A 14,748-nucleotide genomic window follows, 5' to 3' on the forward strand; every position below is an offset into this window, starting at 1 on the left:
GGGCCGGTGCGCGCCGAGCGGATTTTAAAAGCCGCCCGGGTAGGTGAGTATCTCCTGCTGGGCCCACAAATGGAACGTTCCCCAAAAAAAGGGGGCGGAGCACGCGCATGATCTGGGTGGGGCACAAGCGCGCGCTGGGGGTTCCCTGCTGCGTAACTTTACTTCTGCTACGGATGGCGTGCAAGTCGTAAAAAAAAAATATAAGGCACGTCAGGGTTTTAAGGGTGGGGATTGACGAAAAAGGAGGCTGCTAAAATAGAAGGGTTTGGAAGTCTTATCCCTTGCCTGGGCGAACTGAGAATGAACTGGTGAAATTGGCCACGGTGGAAGCGGGATTTGCGCGCCTATGCACGGGGCCCACCTAAAACGGTGCACGTGCTCAGCCTGTTTTATAACGTGCGCGCATCTAGGCGCCCGTGTTATAAAACGGCTGTGTCCACGGGCGTGAGCCGGCAAGCGCGCGCACATGCGAGTCTGCGCGCCTGCTTAAAGGTCACCATCGGTTTAAGTGACATTGGCAGCACACCGAATATGTTTTACCTCTTCTGTTCTACTCGATGCGACCCCCGAGGTTGGAATTTGATTGACTGGCACTTGGACCAATAACAATTTTACACTTGACCATGCACTAAACAAATGTACAAGTTCACTCAAGTGTGACAACCACGGTTGATGAGGTCCATTAAAATTGGCATTCTAAAAAATGACTACTTCCTGATAATTCCTGGGAGACTTTTTTCTCAGAGCCAGATAAAAAGCCATAGCATTAAAAAAATGAGGTTTTCTTTGTGGGGGTGTTTTTTTTTTTCATTAGATGGGACTATGGTACACACAAGAAGAGATGTCCCAAGAAAGTCAAGACATTCGAGAGATAGATTTATGATGGGGAAGGAATATCATTATGGAAAGATCTTATAGGCAATCTTGACCCTTCTAGATGGCAACCCTGCCATGAACACTGTACGGGAGAAACACACCACTAGCCTGATTTATCCCGGTGTTTTCCCCTACGTCTGTGTTTACCAGAAACATCTTTGCCAAACCAGGCCCTTGCTCTCCATATACCTCCTGCAATACCATGAGATGAGCTGGAAGGCAAGCGTACAGAAATGGATATTTTCTTTTCGTTGTACAAAAAGGATTTTGCAGCAAAATCAAATGGGCCCTGCTCATCACCATACGAAATCTCTTTTTAATGATCCCTGAAGCTGCTTCCATATTGATAAAGCTGATACTCCTCTCCCTCCCCCACCTCAGCCAATGTTCACTCTAATTTTTGACAAGTATATGCACAAAAAAAATGTCTCTTTTGTGCAACCTTTTATAAACTGAGTTTACATTTGTGTGCTTCAAGCCATTATTATGCAAATAATATTGGAATTTCTTGTGTGCACGAGGTTCATGGCCTGTGTGTGTGTGTGTGTGTGCACAATGCCTGCAGAATAGCATGTGTCACATGCAAGGAACATGTAGGCCTCACATTTAGAAAATATGTAACATGGGGCTTACGTGCCTCGCTGTAGGCGACTGTTTTACCCCCTGTTGCGTGCAGTGCAAGATCAATGTACAAATACACAAAACAGATTAAAAGTTCCAGACTATCCCATGCTTTTTGTTTCCTGAGATTTATCAAAAGATGCCAACAGGAACAGAAACCCCCTGTATATTATACTGCCTGCTCGTCATTGGCCATGCTGGATACTAGACCATGGACCATTGTGGGGGAGGTCTCTACAATTTGTGCAGTGGATGGGCATTTTAAATGATGTGGTTTGCACTTTGCATGTTATATCTATGGGGAAATCACATGTACTTGGGGAGAACAGTGTTTCAAAGATGTCTCAGGTGTTTTACCATGATGTTAGGTGTTTAGATCTCTTAGTTAATAATTTGATGCTGTAAGTTTCACTGTACAGATATAATTACTAGCCCCCAAAAATGGGCATTTCAGGAGACGGTTAGGGGGTGCGAGGTCCCGATAGGCAGTTTTTGCATCCCACCAGCAGGAGTCTCTGTGGGCATCTGAGACTATCTGGTCAGTCTTATCAGCTTCTTGCTGATGGCCATCTTGTTTCCTGTCTGGACACAGAATTTCCAGGCTTCCAATCAGCAGGCTCTCATTCGCCAGCCCTTTCCTTGACGTCCTGCTTCCAGAGTTCATCTCGCTGCATTGACTTCAGCATATTCCTTTCTTCTTTGGATCTGCTGATTCATTTCATCTAGCCTTCCAGTTTCCAGTGTTTCTTGTACTTCCAACTGTGTCCCTGTTTAGTGCTGGTTCTGGCCCCTCCTCCCTAAGCCCTGCTGGTCACCATCAACCCATGGAGAAGATGGCTATCGCGGGCAGAAGATGCCCTTCTGTTGTTCCAGTTGGACTCTGTCAGACTTGCTTTGCCATTATACAGGCTACTAATGGCCTTGGGGATCACACCTTCAGTTGACTACACAGTCATGAAGGGGATAAATTGGTGTCAAATATATGCTGTAGGTTCTCAAACCCAACCCCATCAGGTTAATCACCTTTTAAAAACTCGCTAAAAGCACATGATACACAAGTACCCATGTACTTTGTCACCATCTGGCTTAACAAAAATCGATCCCTTAATGCGTGCTCCTTGTTTTGAAGGCAGTGCCATATAGATCACACAACTGCCTTTGGTTTTTTTATGATTAACCCTTCTGGAAAAGGAACTTTTTAAAAAAATGTACTTTTATTTGTAATAAAAATTTGAAAACAGAATCTGTCCTTCGGTCATGCCCGTCTAGGCACCAGGAGGTCCATATTGTTTGACTACCTTATCAGAGTTAGCTGGACAAATGCACCTCCTCCCTCTGAGTAGGTGCATTTTGTACGGTCAAATCATGGCCTAGACAAAATGTATCCGCCATGGGAAGAGGCAGGGATGGAGGCATTCCTGGGACGCAATTAACACTTTAATTGGGCAGTGGGTAAGTCTTATTGCAGAAAACTTTCTCCAGATGACTTTATCAGGGTCTATTCAGTCGCAGCTTTAACCAGATAAGTGCAACTGAATAAATGTAAAGTTACCCCAGTAACATTACCAACTCACCAGCCCACTGAATCTCTACCTCCATATCTCTACATGACTGTAATACTCCAGCTCCAGGGGCATTATGGGACCAAGGTCCTAAAGGGGGCATTTTCAGACTCTCCACACTGGGACAAAATGCGTAGCTACTTTCAACCCGCAGGCTCTGCACCAATTTCTAAAACACAGGTAGGCGTGGGCTTTCACTTTGAAAGTTCCTGAGCGTACCTTTCTGCCCATGGACATTTTTCACCAGCCTTTCCTGCGCACGCTTTATTCATGGAAAATAACACATATACAGGCTGATACAGAACAGTGCGCTCAGCCGAGCGCATCATTTAGCCCCTGTTTGGCCGCACGTTTTAGACGCGCTATTATTACACCTTATACTGTAAGGGGTAGTAATAGCGCGTGGAAAACGAGCAGCCAATCCCCTCGAAACTAATAGCGCTCATCACATGCAAATGCATGTTGATGAGCCTATTAGGTAGTCACCTGCAATACAGAAAGCAAAATGTGTGGCCAAGCCGCACGTTTTACTCTCAGAAATTAACGCGGCAGGCGTTAACTTTGAAAGCACGGGGAAAAGTGGTACAGAAAAGCAGAAAAAACCTGCTTTACTGTACACCCTCCAACTTAATATCGAAGCGATATTAAGTCAGAGGCACCAAAAATAATTAAAAAAAAAAATCTGCCCACCAGTTGGCGGGTTCGAAAATGGATGCTCAATTTTGCCGGCGTCCATTTTCCTAACCCTGGGCTGTCAGTGGGTTTGAAAACCAAAGCTAGTAAAATTCGGCATTGGTTGTCGGACCTGCTGACAGCTGCTGCTTCCGCTAATAAGGAGGCGCCTCCTTAATAGCGCGCGGCCTCATTTGAATCGTGCGCCCAGGAGAGGTGCCTGGGCGCACGTCGGGAGAGCGGGCACTCAACTCGGAGCACTGGCTCTCCCGCACTTCTTATTGCATCAGCCTGGTAAGAGTGTCTCCCTCCCACAACCTAAACTCCACCCCTTCCCCCCTCCTCGCTGTGAACGCTTCCTCTCAATGCAGATAAAAGCGTGCACGTCGTGGACGAGCGCAGGGACTTTCACCCGCATTGAGAGAAGAGGGTGCTCTTTGGTGGCCGATCGATGCAGGGAAAACAGGTTTTTTACTCGCATAAATCACTTTGATAATTGACTTCTCCAAGTTTTCTCTCGATCTGTATCGTGGGAAAAATGCCGAGGAACCACGGCCCGAGGTGTCTTAACAAATGAACCCTATTCTAATGAGAAGATAAGGGCCGGGCTGCAACCCCATCCTCACAAGATCTTAAATTTGGACATCCTGTTAGATATCACGTTTTCTGACCCCGGACTACATGAGGATTTCACAAATGGTAGAGCTATCATCCATCCAAAAGCCACGGTATCTCTCTTGAACTGATGCGAGCCCCCGAAACATCAGCAGCTTTCAGCTCCAGTTCACAGGGTCGGGGGGGGGGGGGGGGTAAAAAGTCTGTTTCACAAAATCACACTGACTGTTAACCAACAACTTTAGCTCTAGTAGAAGGTGCTCAGTGACTTCTGATTCTTTTTGTGCAACAGTTCACCGCTAAATGCCCTCAAATTCGGGCTCCGGTAGTGCATGGTAGCGCTCTTCCTACTTACCCACGTGACCTGATTATTCACTGCCGGACAAAAGCATCGAGCACACCTGACATGTTCCGCAGGGCGCAAGAATTAAGGGAGGAACAGCAGAGTGAAAGCGTCGCTAATTCCAACCTCTGTTTCATTTTCACTTCCCGCCAGCCGCAGGGCATCCAAGGAAACGGGCAAAGGTGGCAATCAACTGAGGCCTGAACCAGAGAGCACTGTAAAACCCCAGAATAAATATCAAATCCTCCCTTATTTTAATTTGCCATGCCCTCAGTCCTGCGCCTCTCTTTCTAACCTAACAGCAAGTCTCCCTTGTTGACCGGAGAGCGACCCTTTGGTTATTTTAAAACCAATTTAAAAATGATTTCCAAGGAAGCTGGATTAGAACCAGTTTCAAATGCATTTTACAACTGGTTGGAAATCCATTTTAACTGCACCATGAAGAATATTGAAGACAGATTGTGCCTACGTCTTTCTGAATTAGTTAGGATGCAAAACAGCTGAAGTGACACAGAATTCCTTGAGACCAGTTTCTAGGTGGAGCAGACAGACATACGGACACTTCACCCTGTATATACTGCATAGTAGCATGTTCGCATTATCTCATAGGGAATGACGCAGGAGTACTGGCCAGTTTAAAAAGCAACGCATACACAATCCCACAAAGGGGATATCTCTTCTCTTACTGCCTGATGGTTTCCTCCAATACTGGGTGAGTGCCCAGAGCTGATTTACGCACTTGTATGACACTGGATAGCATTATCACTAAAATCCATACCTTTTACGCCTCGTAAAACCTTAAATCACTCTCTCTCTCTCTCTCTCCCCCCCTAGAAAAGAAAGGACAAGAGATGAATCTGCACAGACTAAAAAAAAAATAAAGCAAAAAAATAAAAAAGGAAGGCAAAGAAAAAGAGAACTCTAATTCTCTCAAAAGCATCACCCAGCACTAACTGGTTTTAGCGGCCTCAAACACAATTATATGTTAAGTCCAACTCTGCCAGGCTCGTTTCTTTAAAGGTAAGCATCTTTATTATTGATATGCAGAGATGAGAATTTCTATAATCGTAGAGCAAACCACTTGCTTAAAATGTTAATGGAGTTCTGACTTAAAATAATTTTCTTCACTTTTATTTATTTATTTCTTTTCTGCGAGTACGTCTAAAATATTGCACAGACAAGGTGTTCGGACTCAAGTCTCTCCGTCCCATAGAAAGTAGGTTTGAGTTCAGAAGGGTGGGCCGCCGGCTCCTGGCCCCCACCCCCCCCGTGAGGTTCTTCCCCTTCGCCGTCGTTTCGCCGCGTGCGCTGAAGGGGAAGGTGGGGGGAGGCGAGGGGGGGGGTGGGCGGGTGGCGGCTATGTGCACTCTTGGTTAACGACTTTGCCTCCATTCATGGTCGGCGTCCCTGAGCTCTTCCTCGAACGGCCTTGTTTCTCTCCTATTTCATGCAAGGATGGCTCTCGGTACATGCACACTGCATAAAAAAACAAACAAACAGAAAAGAAGAATTTATAAAAACAGAGATACACAGACCCACCACACACACGCAACAGGTTCTGCTAGCATTCTACGGCTTTGCAAACTGTTTTTCTGCATTTTGATTCATCTTTTCTGGTTCTCTTTTATGCTACTGCACTGGTTTTGTAATTAACATCTTTCATGACAAAGCCCTGGGTCATTAGCATCATTTTTAAAACAAGCGATCAGGCATGGCAAAACGTTACATTGCATCAAACTTTCCATTCGTGAAATTTCTCTTTAGTTTTTCTACTTTACATGAGGCATTCACCTTAGGATGCATCGGAACGACCACAAGAAGAGAAGAGGGCTGAAAACTTTGTGGTTACATGCACATTAAAACTCATTTTGCTAGACGCAATCACCAGACTTCCCAAGGATGGCCAGTTGACCCCCATTATCTCAGGACAGGCCGAGCTGGTCCTGGTTTTAGCTACACTGACTGTACAGGCTCGAGAGTCATCATGGTCTCGAGGACATCACAATGACAGGTCCCTGCCTGCAGTGGGGGAAAACCCAGGACCAGATTGGCCTGTCCTGAAAAAAAAAAAAAAAAGAATAAAACTTAATCACTGGCGATCTCCAGTTTGTGGCATTTATTTTCTGACAAGCAGATTTTTAGGTACTTGTTCAATTGCTTCGGAGCACGTGTGCTAAGAAACTGGACCAGTTCTGTAGCTTTCCAACATATTCCTGATATATTTTATACACTGCCACGTCTTTAAGCAAGATATTCAATAACCTTCAACCATCAGAAGAGCAGTGCGTGGGAAATTCGATTCTTTCAAATGTGCATTTTCCATTTCTGTGCTGTCAGCCTCAACCTGCTAAGCCTGTGGCTTCTCAGCTCAGCAGAAGCGTGGGATCCTGCTTTCTTACACATAAGATTTTTTTCACATTTTTTTCCTAACACAGCTTTAAAACTGTACCTCACCGTGCAGAGAGAGCGAGAGACTGTTCTGGAAGGTTTTAATTTTTATGCACAAAAACAATCTCCCGTTTTTCCGTTTGCCAGTCGTCGGCTTAACATTCGCAATTGTTTTCGCAGGAGGGTACAAAAATCTGTAACAGGGCCGATCCACTAGAAGGAGGTAACGAGAGCTGAAAGAGGGCTGGAAAGGTCTGGAAAAAACGTTGAGGATCTGGAAAATCCAGGCGTTGGTGGGGCGCAAAAAATCCATCAAAGCACACACATCCTTTAGAAGATCTCAGAAGGAAACCAAGCCAGAGACACCATAGGGTGGGAGCCTGCAGTGCCCAATCCACAGCATTAATAACTCGTCTTCGAGAAACATCCTGCCGCCCAGTTCTGACCCGGGCACATCCCCCCACACAGAATTTTCCTGTTGGCAAAGGATTCTGTTGACTGATTTTACTTTGTCTGGTGCACAATTAATTGCCTTCTATACAGGACATAACCCTTCTTACCCCAGGCTTGTATATCTGGGTCTGAAATATTTCTGTGGTAAAAAAAAAAAAAAAAGTGCTCTCCAGTACACGCTGAGAGCACTTTAATTTTTAATGGGGGACAATCCACTGGACAACACAGCCCCAGAAGGAAAAATAAGTAAAGGTGGAGGATGGCGGCAATATTTGGGAGCTCCTTTGAGAGTGATCAGGGAGTTTAGGGCTTTTGCAGTTATGCGGGATGGTGGGCGGTTTTCAGATTATATGAACAGGGCCAGTGCCCGAGGATCTGGCACCCTAGGTGAACCTTCGGTCATACACCACCCTCCCTCCCCCCCCCAGCTTGCCCCCTTTTGGTGGCATTAACTCTGGTACGGCACCCCTCTTCCTGCTGGGTAGCTTGGTTTTGGAGCTGCTGGTGATGTAGGGCAGTGAGAGACTCTGCTTTCAATTCTTGGCATGTCCGATAGTCACGGGAAGTGAAAGCCCGGCTATTGCTCACTCCAGACCTATTTCCATGTCCCGCTGATGGCTAATGTCATGGGGGTCAGTATGCAGTGCGAGTAATCCTGCCTTCCTTTACAGGAAAATCCAATCCTAGGAATATTAGGGCTTACTGGCGCTTGAGATTAAAAGTCGGGGCTGGCTAGTACTACTAGCAAGAAGTCTCTTGAGTTTGAACGATGCTGAAGAGCTCTGAGATTCTGAGGCTCACAAGAAGATCGGTTGGTACTAACTGGCTTTCAGGGCATACCTGCGTGGGTCCATCATGCAAAAGGCTTCTTATTCAGTCCTTTGTTGGTTCAGGGTCATTATGCAAGACTGTAGAAAATGTCCGCAGCATACTTCAGCTGAAGCCAGACAGTTACTCGGTGTTGATGATTCTTTAACACACAAAACTCAACTCAGGATGGTTTATTTTTCAACTAGACGTAAGCCCATGCCCGACTCACAGTAGATTTTCTCGTATATACTTCCTGATCTAACCTGACAGTTACAGATGCTTTATTGTCCCAATTAAAAACTAGTCTGAAATCAAAGCTATCAGGTAAGAAATCTAAATGTACTATGAGACAGCTTATTCTCCACTTCACTCGAAAAATTATTCTCTCCGGCTAGGGGTCATTTTGTCACCTTCTTGTATAGTAAATATTCGCCTTGATGTTTGAGCAGGTGAGCTCTCCTCACCCACAGCTCCCTTCGGTGGAACACAAGTTTGATTCAGTCGGGTCATTATTAATAGACCTAAGAGTCTTCTTTATTGCCTAACGTCAGGACAACATATAGAAATGGGCTCATCATCATTCATGGGGGGGCAGTGAAAAGGCCCATGATCTCTGAAGTAACCTAAACTATAATAATATTGTCTTATGCCCAGAGCTGATAAATGGAGTCACATCAGTATTATAAATCACGGAAGAGAAATAAAAGAGCCACAACTGGAAGCACTGAAGAAGGTGCATGCATCGTAAATCAGCAAAGAAAGAAGATGGAATAATTTACACTGAACAATATAAATTGGGTTGGGTTTTTTCCCCCCCCTACCAGTCACACTGGACGTATTCTACCATACAATTCACAGAATGCAGTGAAAGAATCAATAGAAACCCTAAAACAAGAACACTTGACATACAGCAAAGGCGATAAAATTCGAGTTAGTTATTACAGAGGGTGGAACACCACCTGAGTTTATGATTCAACATTGATGTTCATATAATATCAGTAAAATATTGTGTGTGTGTATATACAATATACACACACCCACACACACATATATTTTACTGCACATAGCAAGGGAAATATCTGTATAAAACAGTAGGCATAATGACATTAACAAGGAGAAGGTAGAGTGCACACAATAATGCAAACACACTGCCCAAACATCACAGTTACAAAACGAATAACCTGTCCAAAAAACACTGTAAGTTGGATCAGGCTAAGCCCATAAACCAGAGACTGACAGATGAAAACCTTATTCAGGGCCACCCTGATCATGCACACCTTGTGCCACATGGCATGGCTGAAAAATGTGAACCTATGCATTTCCCCCAGAAGAAGCGTGTCAGTCTGGAGTCAGACTCTGCCGTGGGAGGTAGTGTTTGGTGTGCCGCTGCAGCGAAGGGAGCACAGAGAGAGAGAACATCTGCAGGTGGCACGGCCTGAAAGAGAATGCCAATCTCCTGGTGGATCCCTGAGCTCCACCACCTGTGAGATCTCCCAGGTCGGACTGAACATGATCCATCTTGTGTTTTCAGTGAGCGTAATGGAGCCAGTTTATCCAGTTTACTGCCTCTTATTATTTTTATTTTTTACCTGCTTATGTATAATTTTTTTTTATTTACATGCATCTTAGTTAATTTTACATATGTTTTGTTGTAACCTACCATGAATTGTAGAATGATGGGATATATTCATTTTTAAATTAAATTAAACAGTGAGTAACAAGGGGAATCCTCCTAACACATTTTAAGGGAATTATAAGTCCACTGTAAAATAGCCAATAAGAGATAAGGACCCTAAGTGAAAGGAGCTGAAGCTTTGCTCATCTGCAAATGAAAGTCAGATTAGTTTTGGAGTCACAGCTTTTGGAGTTGTTTGCTGTCATTTTAGGTCCTGCAGAGCTGGCCTTGGGTAGAGACGAAGGGGGCCTTGGGCACTGCCTGTATCGCGCATAGGGCTGGTCAACCAGTGGTGATCAAGGCGCCCAAGCCTTCCAAAAGCCTGGTGGGCAGGATCTGCCTTTATGCCTCCCCTCCCCCCCCCCCTTCATTTGTGCCACTGGCAGGAGGAGTGGCATTTAATAGCGCATCAGCTTCCTGTAGGTATTGGGCCAGACTCGCAGTATGAGTCACAAGATTATGGGATCTCAAGGCTCAAACCATGAGACTGGACCCCTTGCAGCAAAGAAAGCTGATATCCTATTAAGTGCCACTCCTGCTGGCCACAGGGACCAAAAGAAGAGCTACTGAAATTGAAAATACTGGGACTTGGAGGTACACAGCAGGAGATTAATGGGGGCAGAGGGAGGAGACAGAGAAACATATATGGGGTGGCAATAGAGGCACAGGGAGAGGAAGACCTACAAGGGTGGGGGGGGGGGCAGGGATAGGGAGGAAGGATACAAGATAGGGTCATGAAGGGCGAGGAGAGGCTCCAGGATAGATAGAACCAAGGATAGAGGGGGAAGGAAGGGCGAACAGGGACTGATGGGAGAGAGAACCACATCTGGGTGGAAAACAAATTCAGGAGGTTGAAGGTAAGGGCAGAGCAAATCTGGAGAGAAAGGGGCCAGAGGGAGCTGAAGGGAAGATTAGGGGTGAGAGGAGGAAGATGACGAGAGAACCAAAGGTGGTGGAAAACAATGGACTGGCGTCAGAAGAAGTAACAGGGAAGGAGCCTGAGCAGGTAATGGGATGAGAGGCAGACGAAAGTAAATAAGGGCTCGGGATGGGGTGAGTACAGAGGGTGGAAATGGGGGATTAAGACGTGGGTGAAAGAAGGAAACTGGAGACTGGGGAAGGAATGAGAATGGGGGAATGGGAAGGAAGGGGGAGGAGAGTAGAAGATACAAGACTAGTAGGTAGGCGAGAGATGAAAACAGGAAGATTGTGAGGACTGGGAAGGAGAATGGAGTTAAAAGATAGAGAGGTCGAATGGGAAGAGGTGGTACGAATGGAGAAATAGCAAAGAGAGGTAAAGACATGGGTATAGGAGAGCTTGAAGGAGGATGGTGGGGGTGAGGGAGTCAGAAAGAAGACAGCATGCGGGGGACTAAGGACAAAGGAACCAGATATCTGAAGATCGGTGAGGGGCGATGGAGGGCTAAGGGGGCAATGGAAGGGAGAGATATGCAGGATACGCATATCCAGCATAGCTCACTGCTTCAACGGCAGGGGAGAAGAAAAAAGGATTCGCACTCACAAAGCGGGGAGTAGCTGGCTTGTTACAGCGGTTACTACCCCAAACCAAATAAGCCTGATACTTCACTTTCAATGCATTTCCAGCATAGCTCTCTGCTTTAACGGCAGGGGAGAAGAAAAACTGATACTTCACGCATATCCAGCATAGCTCTCTGCTTCAAAGACAGGGGAGAAGAAAAACTGATACTTCACGCATATCCAGCATAGCTCCCTGCTTCAACGGCAGGGGAGAAGAAAAACAACCAATAAGGGCTGAATAACATAGTCTGGGTAAAACAAATAAGCATGGGTGTAGCTTGCTTATTGCGGCGGTTACTTCCCCTACTACCCCTAACTAATCAAGCTTGATATTTCACTTGGATGCAGCTCCATCACTGCTCTCTACATTAATGGTGGGGGTGGAAGGGAAATAGAACCAAAGAGCTAAGAGAAACAGATAAGTATGAGAAAAAATGTGTGAAGCTTGCTGGGCAGACTGGATGGGCCGTTTGGTCTTCTTCTGCCGTCATTTCTATGTTATGAATAGGATGGGGTGAAATATCAGCTATGAGTGAACAAGAAGGAAGAGAATTGAGATGAAAGGAAAAGATCAAGCTCAGAGGCAGATGTAGGGGAGGAAGTGGAGCAAAGAGAAAATGGAAAGGAGACCCTGGAAAAGGAAAATGGGGAAGAGGAAAACATGGAAAGCAGGAAAAAATAAATACCAGGACCAACACGATTATAAAAAATAAAAAGGTAGATATTGAGCTATTGTGTGATTTGCCTAGTTAGCCAGATGAACCTATCCGACTTAGTCCATATAGTCAGTGGTGTGGCTGCACCACTGAATATATCCATCTATCTGGAATTAGGTCACAGCAGGCTGTGATGGTTCAGAAGATGACTGTGTATTTGGGGAATAGGCACAGGTCATGTTTTATTGGTGTAGATGTCCCCTATTGAGCCTTTCTACCACCTCCTTCCTGTCCAGTGCAATGTTAAAGCTTGGGGGATGGGCGACCTTGCCGCGCACTGTAAGAACACTGGCCACTGGACTTTCAAGCTTTAAAAATACTGACCGAGCGAACAGCAGTAGAGGCTGAGCTTTTGGATGTTGGAAGTAGTGAGGATAGACTCCCACCACCCCGATTATTGGAAGCAAGAGAGGGGGGAAAGAGGAGGGAGAGAAGCAAGAGGCCCGGGGTAAAAGAGTAAAGAAGAAAGGAAGGTTGCGTGATGGCGGGAGATGAGCGAGAGAGACGGGGGCAGAGGGAATAGAAAGGAGAAAGTGCAGTCCCTGGTTCCGCTGAAAATAGTCGTGAGCCAGGAGGACATCCTCTCTATCCTTCTGCGGCCTTTACGCGGAGGCGGGCTAGTTTTCTGGAGTGAGGAGCCCCCTGCAAGTCTGCCCAGCATTCCTTTCACTCCATAGTATGGGGAGACGGTGAGAGTTGCTCCCAGTCCCTGTGGCTGCTGCTCCTCCTCCCCACCCTCAGCACGCTCCCTGCTTAGAGAGGAGCTGCAGGAGGAGCTGCCAGAAACTTTGGCAGGGTGCTGAGCCCAGTTTTTTAAAAAACATATCCCGTATAAATCAGAGGCCATTATGAGCGACAAGTTTGGAAAAACTGGACAATTTGGCAGCTCATTTGCAGTCTGAAATTTTCCAGCACAGTCTCTCTGAAATACTGAAGTGTCATGAAAATTACAATTAAGGTAAACAGAAACTAAACCCAGATGTTCCTTAGGAAATTGGAAGCCCCACTATAATAGCAAACTCACTGACAGTCCAAAGCCTGCAGTAATAAGGACTCAACTAGCGTTAAGATTTAATAATAAATGCAGATTAACTACCACATTCGATTCTTGAAGATACTACATCTGGGTAAACTGAGGCAAAATCACAGAGTTTCTAGTAGGGTGGCAATACTTATGATCTTGTAAGAATCAAAACTGAAGATGAGAAAGCCTGAAATGGCCTACCACTGGAAGATAGGACTTTTGGTAGGATTTGGGCATGCTTGCCTTAGATATGGAGGATAGTGTGGGAAAAAGGGATGAGAAAGATTAAAGTTAAGTTTGGGGGTGAGGAGTTTGTGTTGGGTTGCACATGGGACTTGATATGCCTATCTACCCAAAGTGGAAACATCTCAACTGGGCAGATCAGATGGGCCAAATTGGTCTTCCTCTACTGTCATCTAAGGCACAATGTTAACTCAAGCCCTCATCCTTACTCCTAAATCAAAATACTCATGACCAGGCTGTCCCCTTCTCCTTTCAAAGTCAAGGTATGTAGTGATGCCATGGGATTGCGGCTCCAGGATGCACACTAGAATTGCCACCTGGCTCCAGACCTTAAAGAACAGGCTAATCCAAACCTGGTGTTACTCTACTACATAATCGGATTTAAAGCTCTGATTGTCCCATTGATTTCCCAAAGAACTACGAACCCAAGCCTGCACTGGGGTAAAGCTAGGCCTGGCTTGTCTTGTTCCCTATGACACTGAGTCAAGCTGGCAACCATTCTGAGCCATGTGAAATGACTGTAAAATGACTTCTAAAATAAATGAAGTAAAATGACTTCTAAAATAAAAAAAAAGTAGTTGAGGATAATGATGCCTTGAAAGATGCAAACTCTTGGGACCAATGCCCCTTCATTTCAGGCAATATAACGGGGGGCAGGAAGAGTGGCTGCACGGAAGAGGATTTCTTACAAAAATGAGACAACTGCAGCACAGATAGGGCCCCCCCACCCTCTCATGTCAGCGTTGCCTGAGCAATAAAGTAACCCAGCACAGCGTGTACCAGAAGACGTGAGACAATCTCCCACTCTGAAACTGTTCTCGGTCATAACTCAAAAATATCGCTCTGTAGCATGCCCCGTGATAATGCGCCAGGCCAAGGAGAGTTTAGCGATGACACGTCTTTGCACAGGAAAGTTAGACCATCCATCCCCGAAAGTAGCAATCTGTCTCCTGGTTTCAAATGACAGAGCTCGGATCTCGGTGCCATTCTGTTCTCATATAGTGCGAGCAGATGACAGGTCAAGCAGGGCGATAATAGGTAATCTTGCTGTTTGGGTCTGATAACGTCTACCTGCTATTCCCCCATCTTTCTTACTTTCCCTATACCAAACAAATGGATAAACCATGAAATACTCTAGCCCCTCGTATAATAAATCATATGGAAAAAAAAAAGTCTCAATGATTAGCATAGACTTTTTCCTATGTGTTCTT

At 45.5% G+C, this 14,748-nt stretch overlaps 1 protein-coding gene across 1 annotated transcript in view; it reads right to left on the bottom strand.

Annotated features, from left to right (window-relative positions):
- Positions 1–5,698: 5,698 nt before the first annotated feature.
- Positions 5,699–14,748, bottom strand: part of LOC115099201 (fibroblast growth factor 12-like) — a 157,431-nt gene continuing 148,381 nt past the window's right edge. The window contains 1 exon segment of the mRNA XM_029616632.1: positions 5,699–6,165. Coding sequence (XP_029472492.1) covers positions 6,047–6,165 — 119 coding nt within the window. The 3' untranslated portion in view covers positions 5,699–6,046.

This window comes from Rhinatrema bivittatum, chromosome 9, assembly GCF_901001135.1.
Source record: "Rhinatrema bivittatum chromosome 9, aRhiBiv1.1, whole genome shotgun sequence".
Taxonomy (NCBI): domain Eukaryota; kingdom Metazoa; phylum Chordata; class Amphibia; order Gymnophiona; family Rhinatrematidae; genus Rhinatrema; species Rhinatrema bivittatum.